The 20200-nt window shown below is 33.2% G+C and overlaps 2 protein-coding genes across 3 annotated transcripts in view; both read left to right on the top strand.

The window, feature by feature from the left end:
• Positions 1 to 7350, top strand: part of LOC127730001 (speckle targeted PIP5K1A-regulated poly(A) polymerase-like) — a 29526-nt gene extending 22176 nt beyond the window's left edge. For both annotated transcript variants that reach the window (XM_052238006.1, XM_052238007.1), the window contains 4 exons: positions 2072 to 2301; positions 3103 to 3186; positions 3542 to 3663; positions 5411 to 7350. In XM_052238006.1, coding sequence (XP_052093966.1) covers positions 2072 to 2301; positions 3103 to 3186; positions 3542 to 3663; positions 5411 to 6346 — 1372 coding nt within the window. In that variant the 3' untranslated portion in view covers positions 6347 to 7350. The remainder of the gene's footprint in view (positions 1 to 2071; positions 2302 to 3102; positions 3187 to 3541; positions 3664 to 5410) is intronic.
• Positions 7351 to 17682: 10332 nt separating this feature from the next.
• LOC127730011 (uncharacterized) lies at positions 17683 to 19615 on the top strand. The gene has a single exon (XM_052238051.1). It carries the CDS (start codon positions 17771 to 17773, stop codon positions 19475 to 19477), a length of 1707 nt encoding a protein of 568 aa, XP_052094011.1. The 5' UTR covers positions 17683 to 17770; the 3' UTR covers positions 19478 to 19615.
• The last annotated feature ends 585 nt before the right edge of the window (positions 19616 to 20200 follow it).

The raw sequence follows: 20200 nt of genomic DNA on the forward strand, positions 1-20200 counted from the left end.
TATATGAAAGAAAATAATAATGATACGGTTATATATCATGAGGAATTGAAATTTAAAATTATGTATATTGGAAATTTAGGTTACATTGGAAAGTAATAATTGGCTTTGGGGGTGGGGGGGGGGGGGGGGGGGTGGTGGTTATGGCTCTAATGTTTAAGGAATAAGGGGAAAAAAGGTTGAAAAACAAGGGTTTCCATTTTAATAGACAAATAATTGAGTAAAGAACATTATTTAAAAGCAGTGTAAGGTTGGTAATTCAAACTCATTTAAATATCTCATCTACACTGCTTTTAAATTATGTAAATTGGAAATTTGCCAATAACTTTATTGTTAATAAATGCATTGGAAATTTGCCAACAATTTTAGTGTAATAAACTTCATTGGAAATTTGCCAATACAAAATTTTGCTGATGAAGGTTTTTTGTTTACCTTTAGCCTTGACTATGAAGTCATTTTCTATTTTTATAGCCTTATGATGTAGTTGAATTATTTAATACTTTTATGATGTGTTTAAATGGGGTTTTATCATGTTTATGGTTGCAAATTTATTGTTTTAGTATAATAAACTCCATTTAAAATTTGCCAATAAAAAAAATTTTTGTTTATTTTTAGCTATGATTATGATGTCATTTTCTATTTTACTTTTATGGTTGCAAAGAAATTTTTATTTTTAGATATTACTGTTAAATGATGCTGATTAAGGTTTTTGCTATGTTTAGCCATGACTATGATGTCATTTTCTATTTTAATATCTGTTATGATGTATTTAAATGGGCTTTTATGGTTACAAAGGAATTTTATTTTTATATATTACTATAAAATGTTGCTGATGCTGATTAAGGATTTTGTTTATTTTTAGCCATGACTATGATGTCATTTTCTATTTTAATACCTTTATGATGTAATTTCCATTTTTAGATATTACTGTTAAATGATGCTGATTAAGGGTTTTTTGCTATGTTTAGCCATGACTATGATGTCATTTTCTATTTTAATATCTTTATGATGTATTTAAATGGGCTTTTATGGTTACAAAGGAATTTTATTTTTAGATATTACTTTAAATGATGCTGATTAAGGATTTTTGTTTATTTTTAGCCATGACTATGATGTCACTTTCTATTTTAATACCTTTATGATGTATTTGAATGGGCTCCCATGTATTTAGATTTTTGATTATTTATACATGTTACCAAATTGGTCCACATTGAACAAAAACGGTCCAAATTTCAACTTTATTACATTACATCAAACATTGAATTCTACATATTCTTTGATATATTGAAATTAACAAACAATTTAGTTTATGGATATTCCACCATAATAGGTAAATTAAATTTTTTCCAGTTCTTACACCACATTCATCCTGTGTCAGAAACCTATGCTGTGTCAAATATTTAATGACAATCCAAAGTCATAGCTGTATCAAGCTTGAATTTTGTGTCCATACTTGCCCCAACTGTTCAGGGTTCGACCTCTGCGGTCGTATCAAGCTGCGCCCCAGCGAAGCATTTTATTATACCCTAGAGTAGGGGCTTTATTACATTCACTCTATTAGCATGTCCATTTGTTTATACATTTAATATTTTTATCACTATTCTCTAATGAACAGAATGACTTCATATTTGGTCTGCAGCTTAACCATGTTGACAGTGATAAGTTGTACCGTGTGAGCACTTTTTAGATCTGACCAACACCTTCCATGCCTTCTTCTGGAAATTTTCAATATGTTGAATGAACATAATATTTTCATCACACAAAAAGTGCACAAGTCACTGTTAATTCTATGCTGAAATGAATTTAATATATATTGTTATTCATGATGTTTTACAGGAAGGAAAATTAAAAGTATTCTGCTTACATTTTTCCTTAAAACTTACGGATAGTCTGCAAAAGCTTGCTGATGAATTCACCTCTGTGTGTTTTGAATAAACCAAATGCATGAAATAAAATTGTTATGCGAAAACTATAGTTTAGAATTTATTATTTGTTATATTGCAGATATTCTAAGCATATCTAATGGGCTTGTTAAGTTTCTTATTTTACATTTAAATATAAATTTTCTTTACAGACTTGCCCTACAAAACACCAGACTTCTTCAGGCCCTTAGCCAGTATGATCCTCGCATAAAGCCCCTGGTTTATGCTGTTCGCTACTGGGGAAGACTAAAACATCTGGCTGGTAATATAAAGACTGGACCCAGAATGAGTAACTATGCCTTGACTCTCATGGTGGTCTACTATCTACAGAATACTAACCCAAGGACCTTACCTACCATTCAGTCCCTAGCTGATTTATCATGTAAGTAATTTAGCTACTTAACCTATCATCCAGTCCCTGTTTGATTAATTGTGTAAGTAATAAAAGGACCATACTTGCCTTTCCAACCCTGGCAGATTTATTGTGTAAATTCAATGACCCTATGTCAAATAAAATATGTGTATAGGGTTAACTGAACATCCCATATTTTGAGATCTTACCCTAAAGTTTTAATAAAGATTAGTATATATCAATGAATAAAGTAAGAAGCAATTGAAGGCAAATGGTATGATAGTAACTGATGGAAATTTAGTAAACTTAGATCCATAATAGTCCTTATTCTTACCTGGTATTGCTTCCTTCATTGACTTCATTGTAATCCACCCATACATGGTAATGTGAGATTGACAGTCTAGTCATACCAGCTATGAAATTCAAATTTTGATTAATTGCTTAGTTTTTGGTATATTTTTATTGCTATCCTCATCAAAACGGTTATGTTTAACTTGCAGTTTATTGGGTACAGTAGAAAATATAGAATTATTCAACTCTTGATATTTGTAAGCTACATTTGTGACCAAAGGGAGATAACAACTTTAAACCACATATAAAAGTACTTGTCACAATCAAATTTCAAGGGCCCTATATTATTTCGTGATACAAGTCTCCTTGGTAGACTCGTACATGTTAAGTTAAACTCAATTTGCAAACAGGGATAAATTGAGTGTTGAATTGAAAGGTAAAGCTGAATGATGCCATCACAAGACAATGTTCTTTTGGAGGGAAAAGGGGAGGGCAAATATATGCAATGCATCAGTTTTATTAAGTATTGATTTTTTTCAGCAACCAAGACTATGATAGGACCATGGGATTGCTCTTTTGTGGGATCCAACTTTATCCCACCTACCCACAATGTCCAGACATGTGGTAAATATCTTAATGTTTAATTATTTTTAATGCAGAGAATCAAATTTTGTAAAAACATTTAAGGATGTTTTTATCTAACTTTTTTTAGCTGACTTCAAAAAAAAAACAGTCACTTTAAGTTATCAAAATTTATTCATGATGAATGATAAAATTATGATAGAAAATAATTAAAATTAAAATGCATCTTTAATTGCAAATCCCACCCGTGCATCCTTGGTAGTAAGCCATTATTGCTTAAAGTTTTAACAATGAGATAAACAGACTATGATAACTTCATTGTATTATTAAGAGGTTTACTATTGACGGTGTACATATGTAATTTGTTTACACCATACACTAACCATTTGTTTTACAGAGGAGCTGTTAGCTGGATTCTTCAAGTTCTTCTCGCACTTTGATTTCAAGGCAAACGCATTATCAATCCGGACTGGTTCAGTTTTACCCGTAGCTAAGATTACTCTTGATAACACCATGAAGGTAAAATAGGCCATGGGAAGTCCTTGGAAACATGTGCCATATGTGTACTATGGCACATGTTAAAGATAACTAGGACTTTGATGCAAATGGCTTTTTTATTATTTTTGCTTGTTGTACACACTTCTCCTCTTTTTATCCTCCTCATCCTGTCAGCATGGTGCAAATGTGTACAGTTGCACATGCATTACAACAGGATTTTGGCATTAAGAACTAAATTTGTACACAGATGGAATTTCCCTAATCTATTTTTGGCATATCTTCCTGATGCTTATGTAGAAAATGTGTGCTAACTACATAAGCAAAATTGGGTATTTAGGATTTTTCTAAATTTAATTGCACACCCACCCAAAGCCTTTTATTCACCTGGCATGTGTAACATAGTGTACTTGTTACATATGTAAAAACAGGTATGCTTATGTAAACCTTACAGTACACTTCTAATCTATTTTTTGTGTGACCTGAACATGTGTCTCTTGATTGTGTACAGAGATACATGTTAATCAGGCTATAACTATTTGTACACATTAGACAAATATGGGGATGAGGAAATGGGCTGGTTATTATAGTATGCTTATTGTAGGTGTATCAGGTCACATTCAGGTTTTATTCTCAAATTATAGTCCTGATGACAAATGTTTTAATCTAGAAATGTAATTGAAACAAATCTCTTAGAACAAATTTTTTGAAAAAAACATTAAAAAAGTTTGCTTATGTGAGATTTTTTATATAGTTATATAGTAAAAAAGTTTATTTTGTGTACTGGGGATTCTTTTATTTTTCATGAATTGAGGAAAAATTGCATTTTTGTGGATATTTGATTTTGTGGTTTTGACAAAGTCTGCATACAAGCTTATAGAAAATTTGCATTTTGTTGAACATTGAATATCGTGGTTCACCTGTATCCAAGAATTCCACGAAAATTGTGTCCAACAAAAAGTAATTAATCCACAGTATTATATATTGCATATTAATTTCATCAAATTTTAAACCAAATAGTACAAACTAATTTAAAGTTATAATAGAGTAACTTACTTGAGCACAATTTGTGCATTGATTGTTGCTGTATTTTGTGTAACAACATGGAAATCCTTAATTAAGATTGAAGAATTTGCCTTTTTGTAGGTTCTCTGTCTGTACATTCTAACTACTGTAGCTAGAAAACCAGAAACAAAAAAATAGACTTGAATAATTAGTTTGATATATAATATTGGCTCATCAGGAAAAAAATTGTAAATGATTTTTTAAATAGCCAGTGATGTATTAATTGATTTGTCTTCATTTTAATATATTTGACATATTTTTTAAATACAACTGAAAATTGAAAATAATATAAAAATTGAGTTTTGTACACTGACTCATTTATGTTTATACTTCTGTTATGAGATAATGAAAACAATAGAAAAATAGCCAAGACACACAAAAATATGAATTAAAATTACTTCCCTTTGACTCATTACATCAATTTCTGATTATTGAAAATATAACTTTAAAATTGCAACCATCCTTCAGCTTTCAAAGATAGATGCTGTAAATTCAGAAATTTTTGGGATCTTTTTATCATTACAAAAATTATGATGGGATAGGTAACACAAAAATAAGAACTTGTATTTTTAATAAATTTTAATAGAATTACATGTATGAAGAATTTCATGAAAACATGCATCAACCTTTGCTTGCTTCTTTGATGAAGTCACATTGTTCTACATTAACTTTCCTAAAAGCTGTGATATTTATTTATTTATTGCAGCTTGCACCTATCAATATCCAGGATCCATTTGTTCTTGACCACAATGTCACACAGAACATGAACGAAACAATCCGTGAACTGATGATCAAGGAGTTCAACATTGCAGCATACAAGGCAGAAAGATGGCAGGCAATTGAGTTTGCTCAAACCAAGTCGCTTATTGATGTCCTAGATGACAGGGTGCCAGAAGGGTTTGATGAAACTTTAGCACTGTCAAGTATTCCTGGAATGAAGCTTGGAGAATACCAGTTCCTTGTAGAACTGAAAGCTCCAGCATTGTCTCCACAGCTCTTACGAACACTTGAAGCAGAAGGAAACATGTATTTGGCATGGTGTAAGAAAATGATGGGCTTCCTGTATACTGTTATAGAAAAGATAATGATGTTCAACTGTGAAACCATTTCAACTAACCTGCCAGAAATATGTATAAAGTCTAGGAAATATGATCACAGTGCCATGTCCCAGGAAAGCTTAAAGAGAGGATTAAAGAGGCCTCATTCTGTTGTGGAGGAATCTGGAGATGGGGATTCATCCATGAAGGAGGATACCCCAGAAGAAGTAGACCCAAGGACCGAGCTGTACAAGAATGCAGAATTTTACATCGATATTAATACTTACATCATGTGTAGAATCTGGGCAGAGCGCAAGAAGATCGGCAACATGCTAAAAGAGCGTGGATTTACAGATAGTATGGAATTGGAACAGACCATTTCAGAAAGGCTATATTATGACAACCATTATGAAAACAAGTCCCCAATTATGGAAATGAGGATTATTATGAAATCCATTATCCTGAACAACAGAGCAGAGATTATGGTAGATGTGTCTGGACCTCCGGGCCAAGGAGAGTTCCACTGTGTGTACCACTACCTGAAGAAGTTTACTCTGAAATTGGCTGATAAATTTTTTGATGCACAGGAACTGCAACCTTTATAAAACTGCAGAAATTTGATTTGTTTGTTTGTTTACTTACTGAACAGTTTACTTAGAAAGTCAGACTTATTGTTGTGGTACAAACAGAAGGTTTTTGTTATAAATGTTATTAGATATATTTTGTTGTATTTACAGATATAATTCATAAACAGTGGGTCATATTGTTTTTGGATTATGCATTGAATTTCATTATACCATGTGTTTTAAATGCATTTCACCTGAATTTTATAATATTTTTGTATGGTCGTTATAGAAAAATCCTAGATTCTCATATAACTCTATTTTGGTAGTCACTTTTAGTTATTGTGAAAATTTCTAGCAAGATAAAAAAAAGTGGACAGAATTTTTGCTCAGAAAAAATTAAGCGTGGGGAGGGGGTTGAGAATTAAGGATTTTTTTAATTATAGTCCATACAGGAACTGCTGTTTATTATATTTTGAACATTGTTGTTTTTTTATTTTGGTCATGTAATGTTTTTACTAGGTAAAACCTTTTTTTTTTACAAAGTTGTAGAATTTGGTATAAAAAGTGTAAAAATCTCAGACTGAAGTATATGTAACTTTTGAATTTGATCAAACAAAGAAAGTGAATTTACCATTTCATATTCTTAAGGATTGTGGGTAATTTTCATTGTTTAGAATTAATGATCAAATGTTGTTAGCCAATCACAGCATTTTGTTGTGCATTATTTAAAATATTACCCAGAAGTGCAGTAGTCTTCAGATTCTGAAATGTCTAATTGTTTGAGTAACTTGGATAACTTTTGTTGATAAACACAAATATATTTCTTGGATCATTTTCATATTTTCACAGTTCATAAAGCATGCAACTTGTTCAGCCTCTTCATGATGATAGATAAGAGTTTTTATTGGAAGTCATAGCAGAGTAAAAACATGTTTAATGTCATCAATATTTGTTGATCATTATAATATACATAGAGATTGGCAACTAAAATCATGATACATTGTTATATAATTGGTTTTAATATTAAAAAGAATTTCTAAAGATTGGATTTTCATTGTATGTAATTAACCACAGAGGTAATTTATTTGTTTAGGTCTGAACCAACAAGCAAGTATATTGATAATCACTGCATTTTTAGCTCGCACTACTTGAAGGGTCAAGTGAGCTTTTCTTATCAATTGGCATGCATTGTCTTTTTCATCCGTTAACTTTTACAAAAATCTTTTCCTCTGAAACTTGGCCAAAATCATCATTAGGGTATCTAGTTAAAAAAATGTGATGGATGATCCTGCCAGCCAACAAATATTGCCGTCATGGCTAAAAAATATAATATAGGGATAAAATGTAAGTTTTGTCTAGCTATTATCCTGAAAACTGCTATAGATACAGAAAATCTCACAGGGGTGGAAATGTTCAAAATATTGAGATCTATCTACTGTCCAAAACTGTCAGATAAATTTTTATAAGTGTTATTGCCCTGAAATGACAAATTTTACCTTTTGTATGCCCCGGCCATTAAGTTTTACCCTTGTCCGTCTGTATCTCTGTAGGTCTGGACGCCCCAAAATTGGTTTCCGTTCTCTTAATTAAGTTTGCGTCAACCAAATGTTATGAATCTTATACACAATGCTTATTACCACAAAACATAGATCAGGTTTGAATTTTGGTGGCATCACTTTTACGTTTCTAGAGTTATGCCCCTTTACAAATGAAAAAAATGCTGAATTTTTCATTTCCATCCTCTAACTTAAGTTTGCCTCAACCAAATGTTATGAAACTTATACACAATGCTTATTACCACATAACTCAGATCAAGTAGGAATTTGGGTAGCATCACTTTACCGTTCTTGAGTTGTGTCCCTTTATAATGTTAAATGCAAAAGGGGGAAAGGGGGGGGGCATCATCTGTATCCGATGGACACATTCCCTATTTTTGCTTATCCTGAAAAGTATAATAGATAGAAATTTTGCTATTCAAAATTTCTATGAAGGACAGGATCTACAAATAAAGTACTGTAACATGGCCGAAATCCTCAGTTGACTCCTTAATGCTCTTTTAAGACAATTTTTACCAGCTTTTTATACAACTGCAAAAAAATTTTTGTGGTCGTATATTGGTATGACGTTGTCGTCGTCGTCGTCCGAAGACACATTAGTTTTCGCACTCTAACTTTAGTTTAAGTGAATGGATCTCTATGAAATTTTACCATAAGGTTCAATACCACAAAAGGAAGGTGGGGATTGATTTTGGGGGTTATGGTACCAACAGTTAAGGAATTAGGGGCCAAAAATAAGCATTTTTGTAACTTCCAGACATAACTTGTGTGTAAGTGTATGGATCTCTCTGACATTGTACCACAAGGTTCCATATCACAAAGGGAATGCTGGGATTGATTTTGGGGGTAATTGCCTCCAAATTTTAGGAATTAGGGGCCAAAAAGGGGCAAAAAACAAGCATTTTTCTAGTTTCATGACAATAACTTGTGTGTAAGTGTATGGATCTCTCTGACATTGTATCACAAGGTTCCATATCACAAAGGGAATGCTGGGATTGATTTTGGGGGTAATTGCCTCCAAATTTTAGGAATTAGGGGCCAAAAAGGGGCAAAATACAAGCATTTTTCTAGTTTCATGACAATAACTTGTGTGTAAGTGTATGGATCTTTATGAAATTGTACTACAAGGTTCCATATCACAAAGGGAAAGCTGGAATTGAGTTTGGGGGTAATTGCCCAAAACGTTAAGGAATAAGGGGCCAAAATGGGGCCAAAAATAAGCATTTTCTAGTTTCCAGACAATAACTTGTGTTCAGGTGTATGGATCTCTCTGAAATTGTACTGCAAGGTACCATACCACAAAGGGAAGGATGGGATTGATTTCGGGGGTAATTCCCTCAAAATTTTAGGAATTCGGGGCCATAAAAGGGCAAAAAAACAAGCATTTTTCTAGTTTCAGGACAATAACTTGTGTGTAAGTGTATGGATCTTTATGAAATTGTACTGCAAGGTTCCATATCACAAAGGGAAAGCTGGGTTTGAGTTTGGGGTAATTGTCCTAAACGTTTAGGAATTTGGGGCCAAAAAGGGGCCAAAAAACAAGCATTTTTCTAGTTTCCAGACAATAACTTGTGTTCAAGTGTATGGATCTCTCTGAAATTGTACTGCAAGGTACCATACCACAAAGGGAAGGCTGGGATTGAGTTTGGGGGTGATGAATCATAAGGGGGTTCAAAAAATTTGGGGGGGATTTTTTTTTCATTTTTTTTCTTTAAAATTTTTCATTTTAAATTGGTTATTTCTGATTTATATATAAAAGCAAATAATAATGATATGGTTTGAATAGGTAAATTAAAATTTTTTAAGTTCTTAGACCACTTTCATTCTGTGTCAGAAACCTATGCTGTGTCAAATATTTAATTACAATCAAAATTCAGTGATGTATCAAGCTTGAATGTTGTGTCCATACTTGCCCCAACTGTTCAGGGTTAGACCTCTGCGGTAGTATCAAGCTGCGCCCCAGCGGAGCATTTTATTGCATTTTTGCTTATTATCTTGAAAACTATATATGACAGATAGAAACTTTATGAAGCAAAACTGATTAAAAAAACAAGATCTACTAATAAGTCAATATGACCAAAATTGTCAGTTGACTCCTTATAGGAGTGATTGCCCTTAGATGTTAAATTTTTCGAGTTCAAAAGCTTTATTTATAGACCAATATTAGTATACAGAAAACATGAGCTCTATTGAGCTTTTATAACGTCTTGTATATCAAACAAAACATTTAAAACAAAGCAAGCATACCAATCCCACAAGATCTACATAATCAAGGCAAATCATTACATGAAGCATACATACACAATATAAGTGACATGAAAAAGTTGATTATGTTGTACTATGAAGAAATATTTAAAGTACAGTAAGTAATCATTATTTAAAGCACATAAAACAGTTTAAACAATTAAGCAGTTATAGCACATTAAGCACAAAAAACACTATAGATAAAAGCATTAGTTATATGTGGCATGATCTATCATTTCAGGTAACAATAAATTTAGAAAATTGGCTAAAACTGTTTTCTTCTCTAAAACTCTGGTAGTTCCTACGAAAATTTTTACAGCCTAAAAAAGAATTGATGCCATAACTTCTTGTTCTAACCTGGGGTTGTTTAACCGTATTTCTATACCTAAAGAAACATTTGTGATTTTTAATATTAATTAAATTTCAAAATTATGTAAATATGATGGACTCTGTTTATAATTTAAAAAGTTTCTTATAGCTATTGCTCTCAATCTTCTGACTTCAAGAGATGAAAGTTTACTTATGTAAAAGATCTTCATATGAGCTATAATAATCCTAATATTGTAACTCCTAGTAGCTTGACATCATTTTCAGTTCTATTCTATTTCCTTTAAGGTAAAAGACAATATCATGATTAAAAGTTTTTTTTACCAATTGCCATAGCTTGGAACTTATCTGTATAAGCTTTCCTTCAAATGTAATTAAACCAGTCCAGCATTTTGAGACTCTCTTTCTAAATTTTTGATACATTTTTGTATATCATAATCAGCATAGACTAAGGTGTTGCCATCAGCAAAATTATATATAGTGCTATTGTCAATTACATCAAAGATATCAATTATAAAAAATTTAACAAGCATAGGTCCAAGTACATGTATAGAACCTTGTGGAACACTTTTGAACATAATTTCAAAATGACTACAAATATTATTAGTCTTTAAACATTAAAATTGAGAATGGAAATGGGGAATGTGTCAAAGAGACAACAATCCGACCATAGATCAGACAACAGCCGAAGGCCACCAATGGGTCTTCAATGCAGCGAGAAACTCCCGCACCAGGAGGCGTCCTTCAGCTGGCCCCTTAACAAATATGTATACTAGTTCAGTGATAATGGACGCCATACTAAACTCCAAATTATACACAAGAAACTAAAATTAAAAATTTATTATGGGCAATAAATTGTAAAAAAAAAATTTGACTAACGATTTCGACAATGTTGACTTGTTTCTAGATCTTGTCTTGATAATTATTTTTGTTATTTAAAGTTTCTCTCTATTATAGTTTTTAAAAAATAGGCAATAACGAAAAATGGTAAAACATCATCATCTAAGAGTTAACCCTCCAGCCTGTAACAGAGAACTTGTGTCATCAAGCAAATAAAACAAAATGCTTCTTAGGCTATAATTATCATTCCTATTAAAACACCTATAAGAGTTTTAAAACTTCAGCTAAAGGTCGCTCAGGTTAGAGGACTTTAAGAAAAACAATATGCTCAATAAGGGAAATTCCAAGTATTTCCAAATTTTAGGATCGTGCAATTTTAACAACAATTGAAACAGGGTCCATAACCAACATGAGACGTCAGCTAGACATTGAGACTCATAGAGGAAAGAAGACACAGCCTCCGTCTGATCCTGATATACAAGGTGGTTGAAGGACTGGTGCCCGCTCTGCCAGCCGCCAATTTTGTCACACCAGCAAGACCGAAATGAAATATCAAAGCCCAAGTATTCACAAAATGCAAAGCAAACAATATAGTTGAACGGCACATAATAAACAACACCTGAGGACTTAAAGTGCCAGATAGCAAAAAGCATAAACTGGAACCAACTGCCAGAAAAAGTTGTGCGTGCAGATTCTATAGAGGCATTTAAGACCGCTCTTCAGAAACACCACCCATAACAACGGCGCTCTTGTCCACCGTGTATAAAAGCCTAAATAGGATTTTACACGTACCCATACAGATACAGAACGTGCTGTGCTTTTTGAAAAACATTTTAACCCCCTATCACCTACATTTAGAATCGAATATGGTTGTCAAACCACCCTCCTTTATAAAGTTATCTGGGGGCCTCGGCTTGCCGAGTGGTCTAAGTAGTTACTACTGTAATAACTAGCCAGTCAACACTGAGGTTGTGACTAGGATTGTCAGTTTTCCTATCGAAGGTCGGTGGTTTTCTCCGGGCACTCCGGCTTCCTCCACCAATACAAACTGGCCGCCACGAAATAGCCCAAAAGCGGTGCTTAAAAGTGGCGTTAAAACACCAAAAATCAAAAATCAAATATAAAGTTATCTGACGATTGGAAGAAGGCACTGGACAATAACAAATTTGTCACAATATTGATGGACTTATCAAAGGCATTCAACTGTTTGCCGCATGAACTATTATTATTAAAAATGATAACTTATGGTTTATCAAATAGTTATATAGATTTATGATTGAGCTACTTACAAAACAGAAAACAATATATTGGCTCTCAATAATGACGACTTCAGTATGTATACTAAAGAAATTTATCCTGTTGAACTTACTTTAAATAAAGCTAATACTAACAATGACCACTCTCCTTTCCTCGATCTTGATATCTATATCATTAACGGGAAGCTTAATACAAAAATTTATGATAAAAGAGATGATTTTTCATTTCCTATCGTTAATTATCCATTTTTAGATGGTGACGTTCCCTTGTCACCATCTTATGGTGTTTATATATCTCAAATGTACGATTCGCTCGTGTATGTAACAACGTATTAGATTTTAGCGAAAGAAATTTATGTATTACTGAAAAAATTATTACACCAGGGTTTTCGATATCATAAACTAGTCAAAACATTTACTAAATTTTATCATCGGTATAAGGACATCATTCGTAAATATAACTCAACATGCAGACATCCTATACGTTCGGGTATTTCACATCCAATCTTTTATGGTAATATTCTTTACAAAGCACAAAAATGTCAGTATTCACCTCAAAAGCTAACAAAACCTTTAAACAGACTTATTAAGAAGGGATATAGTTACGATATTGTTGTCAGGTCATTAAAGATTGCATATTTTGGCTTTAATATTGATTCACTTATAGGGTCTTTGCATCGGAATTAAACATATTTATTCTAAAACCAGTTGTTGGCATGACACGGGTTATGTTTTTCTCATATATTATATGACGGTATAATACTAGACCCATAAGAGGAGGGATTGTGCCTGATATTCATATGATGAAGACATAATCTTGCAATCAGTTTAATTGAGGTCTGGAGCTGGCATGTCAGTACCTGCTAGTAGTCTGTTGTTATTTATGTATTATTGTCATTTTGTTTATTTTCTTTTGTTTCCTATTCTGACATCGGACTCGGACTTCTCTTGAACTGAGTTTTACTGTGCGTACTGTTGTACGTTTGTTTTTTCTACATTGGCTAGAGGTATAGGGGGAGGGTTGAGATCTCAAAAAACATGTTTTACCCCGCCGCAATTTTGCGCCTGTCCCAAGTCAGGAGCCTCTGGCCTTTGTTAGTCTTGTATCCGATTTTTACCTTTTTTTTTTATTTTTGTCTTTTTTCTTAAAAACTAAAGCGGATAAATAAGAAACTTTTAAACAGCAAAAAGGATAAGCAGGACAAGATGTACAAGCATGCCAGAATGGCCGAATGTGTCATAAAAATCTTTATAGGAGTTATTGCTCTTTACTGGTGATGATGATTACGCATTGTTGCATTTTTGTTTAAAACTTTGGTAGAAAAATAAAAACTGTAAACAGATACAATAATCAGCAAGACAAGATCTACAAATAGGTATTGTCAGTCTATAGTCTGGTCTGATAGTTCCTTACAGGAGTAATTGCTATTAAAGGACGATTTTTACCCTTTTTTCATTTCATGCAAAAAATATAGACGATGGAGAGAAACAGTAAAAAAGATCATTAAGACACAATCAACAAACACGAGATTTTAGTCATGAATTATAATTTTGTTTACAATGTTGGAGAACAGCCATTGTTGGAGATTTACATAGATCCTGGTGAGCGACACGGGCACTTTAGAGCCTCTTGTTACTTGGTTCGTGGATTGTTTTTTACTGAACATTCAGCATATCTTTTTTTTTAGTAAGAAATGATTTGATATTTGGTCTTGAACTTTATAAATTTAAGTTGTACCGTGTAAGCGATTTTCAGATTGGCCGGGCAGTCACTTCCTACTGGATGAGACTTTGAATTATTTTTATAATACCCACTTGTATTGCAGTGACGCGTCCTTTTGTCCATTTGGCCAACAGATATGTCTTTCCCTTTTATCAGAATCACTTCATATTTCGTCAGCAGATTGTCAGTGATGAGTTGTAATGGGTGTGCACTTTTCTGATCTGTGAAACACAAGTTCCGGTTTACTGATACTTTGATTTTTTCAATATGTTGAATGCAAACAAATATTTTGTCACATTTTTCTCAGGTACTTCTCAACCTATGCTTTTGTATTCAATTTTTGTTCTGTTGAATTTGAGTGAGCACAAGTTTTTTGCAATGGTTTGAAGTTACAATTGAAAAAATCCACCTTTAGCTGAAGTGAATATGAAGTACTGAAGCCATTAAATATTTCGATTGAAAGAAAAACAATTGGATCAATTTAACAACATAATAGCATGGGTAAGATAACATGAACTAACAAGAATTCAATTTTAGGTGCCAAAAATATGAATAGATATCTATTTTTAATTTGACAATGAATTTCATTATGACTATAAATTTAATCACTGAATTTTGGCAAAAATCAATTCTTTCACTCCTCCGAGAATACGATTCTTCTTAACTAGATATCGTAGAAAAACCAAATATAATATAGGGTTGTGCGTTCTCTACAAGCTCGCATTCAATATAACATATATAACATATATACATCAAAGGAAATCAATATTGAAAACCGTTATGTTAAACATAGGACCGCAGAGAAATATAATTAAAATTGAGAATGGAAATGGGGAATGTGTCAAAGAGACAACAACCCGACCATAGAACAGACAACAACAGAAGGTCACCAACAGGTCTTTAATGCAGCGAGAAATTCCCGCACCCGGAGGCGTCCTTCAGCTGGCCCCTAAACAAATATATATACTAGTTCAGTGATAATGAACGCCATACTAAACTCCAAATTGTACACTAAAGAAACTAAAATTAAAAATAATACAAGACTAACAAAGGCTAGAGGCTCCTGACTTGGGACAGGCGCAAAAATGCGGCGGGGTTAAACATGTTTATGAGATCTCAACCCTCCCCCTATACCTCTAGCCAATGTAGAAAAGTAAACGCATAACAATACGCACATTAAAATTCAGTTCAAGAGAAGTCCGAGTCTGATGTCAGAAGATGTAACCAAAGAAAATAAACAAAATGACAATAATACATAAATAACAACAGACTACTAGCAGTTAACTGACATGCCAGCTCCAGACTTCAATTAAACTGATTGAAAGATTATGTCTTCATCATATGAATATCAGGCACAATCCTTCCCGTTAGGGGTTTAGTATCATACCATCATAACATATATGAGAAGAACATAACCCGTGTCATGCCAACAACTGGTTTTTAAATAAATGTGTTTAGTGCCGATGCAAAGACCCTATAAGTGAATCAATATTAACGCCAAAATATGCAATTGCATGATTATCTTGCAGTATCCATTTAGAGACGATTATAACCATTTGCATGCTTTTTGGTACACGATGGACATTAAATTGATTGGTTGATTGTTTATTTGCTTAATGTCCAGTAGCAAATAGTTTATGAATATTCATAACGAGAACAAATTCTTTCAATAGATAGGTTATGCAAGGTAGGTTGAATAGGATAAAGGGCGAGTAATTTGGACTGCCACTGGAAAATAAAATTATTTTTGATAGGAGCAGTCAACATGTGGACCCCACATTAATTATGTTATGAACTCGATGGCCAAAGCCCAAATGATAAAAATAGCTGGTGACACATTACACACTGTTCTTGTCACCATAAGTATATATAATAGTAAAGTCTCTATGGTCTTTTGCAGAAATGGCTATAGGTTTACTTGCCGCAAGTGGTATTTAGTTTACTTCAAGTGTCTGTTATTTAGGTTACAGCCAATTAAATAAAACACAATATCATAATAGATAGATATAAGAAGATGTGGTATGCGTGCCAATGAGACAACTCTCCATCCAAGTCACAATTTGTAAAAGTAAACCATTATATGTCAAAGTACGGCCTTCAACACGGAGCATTGGCTCACACCGAACAACAAGCTATAAAGGGAAAACGAGAAACACTTATATACCACATCCACAAACGACAACCACTGAACAGATTCCTGACTTAGGACAGGTGCAAACAAATGCAGCGGTTTAAACATTTTAATAGGCGCAAATACCTTTTTTTTTTGGGGAGGGGGGGGGCAAAATTTCTGTACCATTTAGAAATACCATTGTTTTCAGTGGCAGCTCATATTTCCCTATAATCTTGCAGAAACGACCTTTTGCATTAATTGTAAATAGTTTCTCGTCCTGAATATGCATGAAATAATTGCAACTGGACGTTAAACAAGCAGCAATCAACTATGCATTATTTTGGAAAACATAACAATGATTGCGGTATTTTTTTTATTTAAACTTTTATCTGCATAATAAGAAATTCCTCAGCCAGTGTTGAAGACTGTGTGTCGACCTCTTGATGTTTTTTTGGATATTTTTCGTTGGATTGCTGCGTTATTGACGTTTACATCATATATTCTTTAATTCACAGAATATTGAGAAGCATTTGGCTCAAATGTTACAATTGAAGATAGTACTGAATCTTTTTTACAATCTGACGAAGCCTTAGTATAAGGGATGTAGAGTCAATGTTCGTTTAACAGACGAATACAAATCAAGTAAATTCGATGTCAACGACCATGAAGACAACCTTTAAGTGTAATGATTTTGATCAATTATAATGTTTTCTTTTGCCAGAGGAACATTGGTTTTATATACAAAAATAAATATTTGATCGTAGGGCTATAGTATCCTCATTTATTAGTTGATTTTGTCCTTTGTGCTCTAGCAAGCGGACAAAGGAGTAACCTTTAATTTATTGTTTGAAATGGTAAATAATGTTATTATAACATATGACGTTATGTATTTAAATTTGTTTTGGGTAACAACCTAAAGAAGCTTAACATGTGGTCAATAGAGGCGAACAAAGGGGTGTCCATTAGAAATTATTGAATTGTCATTGAGATTAATTATCAAAAAGATGCAAATTAGTATTACGATTATAAATATGTTGTGTTCTGATAGAAAGTAATCAGGAATTTTCTCCCGTTTGGATAAGACCATATGATGTTACCTCTATGTACCCAGTCGGTGTAATACCCTTTCAAGGGTAAGCGACTAAAGGATAACATTTCAGTATATATAAGGACTGTAGGAAAACAAAATTAATAACTTGATCAACCATACCAGAATTGGATTAAGAATTAAAAACCGAAAAACAAGATTAAGTTATTTTTGTATAAAAGCATCCAGTGCATGTTTAAGAACATTGTTTAAAACTACAACAAAGAAGAGAGGTATAGTTTATATGAAACAGATTGAAATTACTGACGACAGTGTAAACTATTTATTGATACAAAAAGAAGGATATAATAATTAAAATGGCCGTTGCACATCCTAGCAGACTAGCCAAAAACATCACAGAAGACTACCTTACATGCTCAATTTGTTTGAATCGTTTTCGGGAGCCGAAATCCTTGCCATGTGAACACTCGTTTTGTCTGCAATGTCTTGCAGAACACATTAAAGATACTCAAATAAATGGTACTTTCATGTGCCCAATGGATAGACTTGAAATTCAAATCCCAGAAGACACGCATGATTCCTGGGAATGTGCATCTTCATTTGAAAGTGACACACTGCTTTCTGAACTTATACACGCTCTAAGCGAGAATGTACGCAAAAGCACAACCTTCATACCTAAGGAGACTGAAGACAAACTAGAATTTTTCTGTTTTGGATGCAATGTAATTGTGTCTGCTGAAAATGCAGTGGAAAAACACAGAAAATCGACTTGCGATTGTGTGAATCTTAAAAAAGCTTTTAAACGTGTTTTACCTAAAATTAGTAACTTAACCAAATCCATTGAGGGCATGATTGTGAAAACTAATAAATTGAAAGCTGAATCTCGCCAAAGATCGGAATCTTCATCAAACAACGAGACAATAGAAGAAATTAAAAATTTCGAGTCAAAACTTGACAGTTTTTATTTTCGTTGCCAAGCTGATATTTTGTCACTTAAGAAGGAACTTCTAAATAGCGACGAGCCAGGAGCAGAAGACAAGTTGGAAGACATCTCGCGCGTGGTACAAAACAAGTATCAATCTTTTAACAACGCTATGGACGAAGAAAACGCTGTGATCGTTCTCGAACAGTATGTAGACATCACAAATAGTCTCCCCGGTCTACAGAAACAAATTGAGGAAATTCCTAAATCTTTTTTCCGCAGAAATAGTTCCAAATTTGTCCCAAATGAAGATTTGTTGGGTGTATTTGACAATCTCATTAACTGTGGACACATACACACGATCGAACTTTCAAATTTCAAGGCAAAATCTGAACTACCTTTCAATTATTATGATGTTGCCATTACAGGAAAATATTTAATCGTCGTTGATGGCGAAAATGGGCTATTGAAACGATATCTAAGTGACTGCACTTTTGTCGATAGTTTGCGTCTTTCAAATGTATGTAGGGTTACTGTTTTGTCAGAGGACGACATTGCCGTTACTAGATTTGGAAAGAAGAAGATTACCCTAGTTACAGTTGGTCGAAAAATGTACGTAAAAGGTCACATACGTACAAAAAGGTCGTATATAGGTATAGCTTGGCTGAACGATGGGGGTTTTGCAGTTTCGTATTACGACGGCGAATCTCCTCCAGGCATTGAAATAATAGGTAAAGATGGAAAAGTACACAGAACAGTTCTTGGGCACCCTAACCCCAACGGTAATACCCCTTTATTTGTGTGCCCCATGTTTATGACCACGACAACAAGTGGCGACATTGTTATGTGTGATTATAGCGACACAAAAAACATCTTGTGTTTCACACAACATTTAGAACTTTTATGGTGCCATTCTCTAACTAGCATGCCTTGTAGTGCTTCATGTGATCGCTATAGTCTTTACGTGACTTTACCAGAGGAGAATGAAGTAATTGCTCTCTACCAAGAAAATGGAGAAAAAATGCGGACTATTATTAAACAAACTGATGGACTTGAGAGGCCATATGCCATTAGTTGGTATGCTGGTGTTTTAGCTGTAACAGAAGACGAGTCGGAAAACATTCATTTGATTCACTTATGAAAATTACATTCAGTATGATCTCATGCTAATATGATTATCCATTGATATTGTTAAATGTTTTAATGTAAACTTTTTGTTTTATTTATTTTACGTTGTTAATTGAAATGCATGAATACTAAAAAGTATATTTAAAATCTGTTCACATTTTGATATTTTCAATATCACCCTCGGGTTGAATGATTGTTTGCCTAATGTCCAGTAGAAAATATTTCATACCTATTTAGGACCAGAAAATATACTAACACTTAATCTAATAAGTAGACTCTGCTTTCATAGTTAAAAGGACGCTCGGACGTGAAAAGTCCATAGGTGACAATCATTTTATACCAAAATTCAACCGTAGTGGTTGTCAACAAAGACATGAAATAAGTATTTGAAAGAAAATGAAATATATAAATGGTTATTTCATATAGTATTTCCATGAATTTGTTGTCTCATACACATTAGTGCTATTTCCTTTCTCTATACCTAAATATTTGGTTTCTGAAATAAACATAAGAAGATGTGGTATGATTGCCAAAGAGACAATAATCCACCAGAGACCGAATGACGTACATGATAATTTGAGCAACTCTATGTCACTATAAGGCCTTCTATAAAGAGCTAAACGCATAAATAAAAGGCACCAACATTACAAAATATAAAAAAATTCGAACGATAAAACTAACGACCTCCATGTATTCATTTATGAGTAAATAAATAATCGAAAAACAACTATTATAG

The sequence above is a fragment of the Mytilus californianus genome, unplaced genomic scaffold (genome assembly GCF_021869535.1).
Source record: "Mytilus californianus isolate M0D057914Y unplaced genomic scaffold, xbMytCali1.0.p SCAF_2, whole genome shotgun sequence".
Taxonomy (NCBI): Eukaryota; Metazoa; Mollusca; class Bivalvia; order Mytilida; family Mytilidae; genus Mytilus; species Mytilus californianus.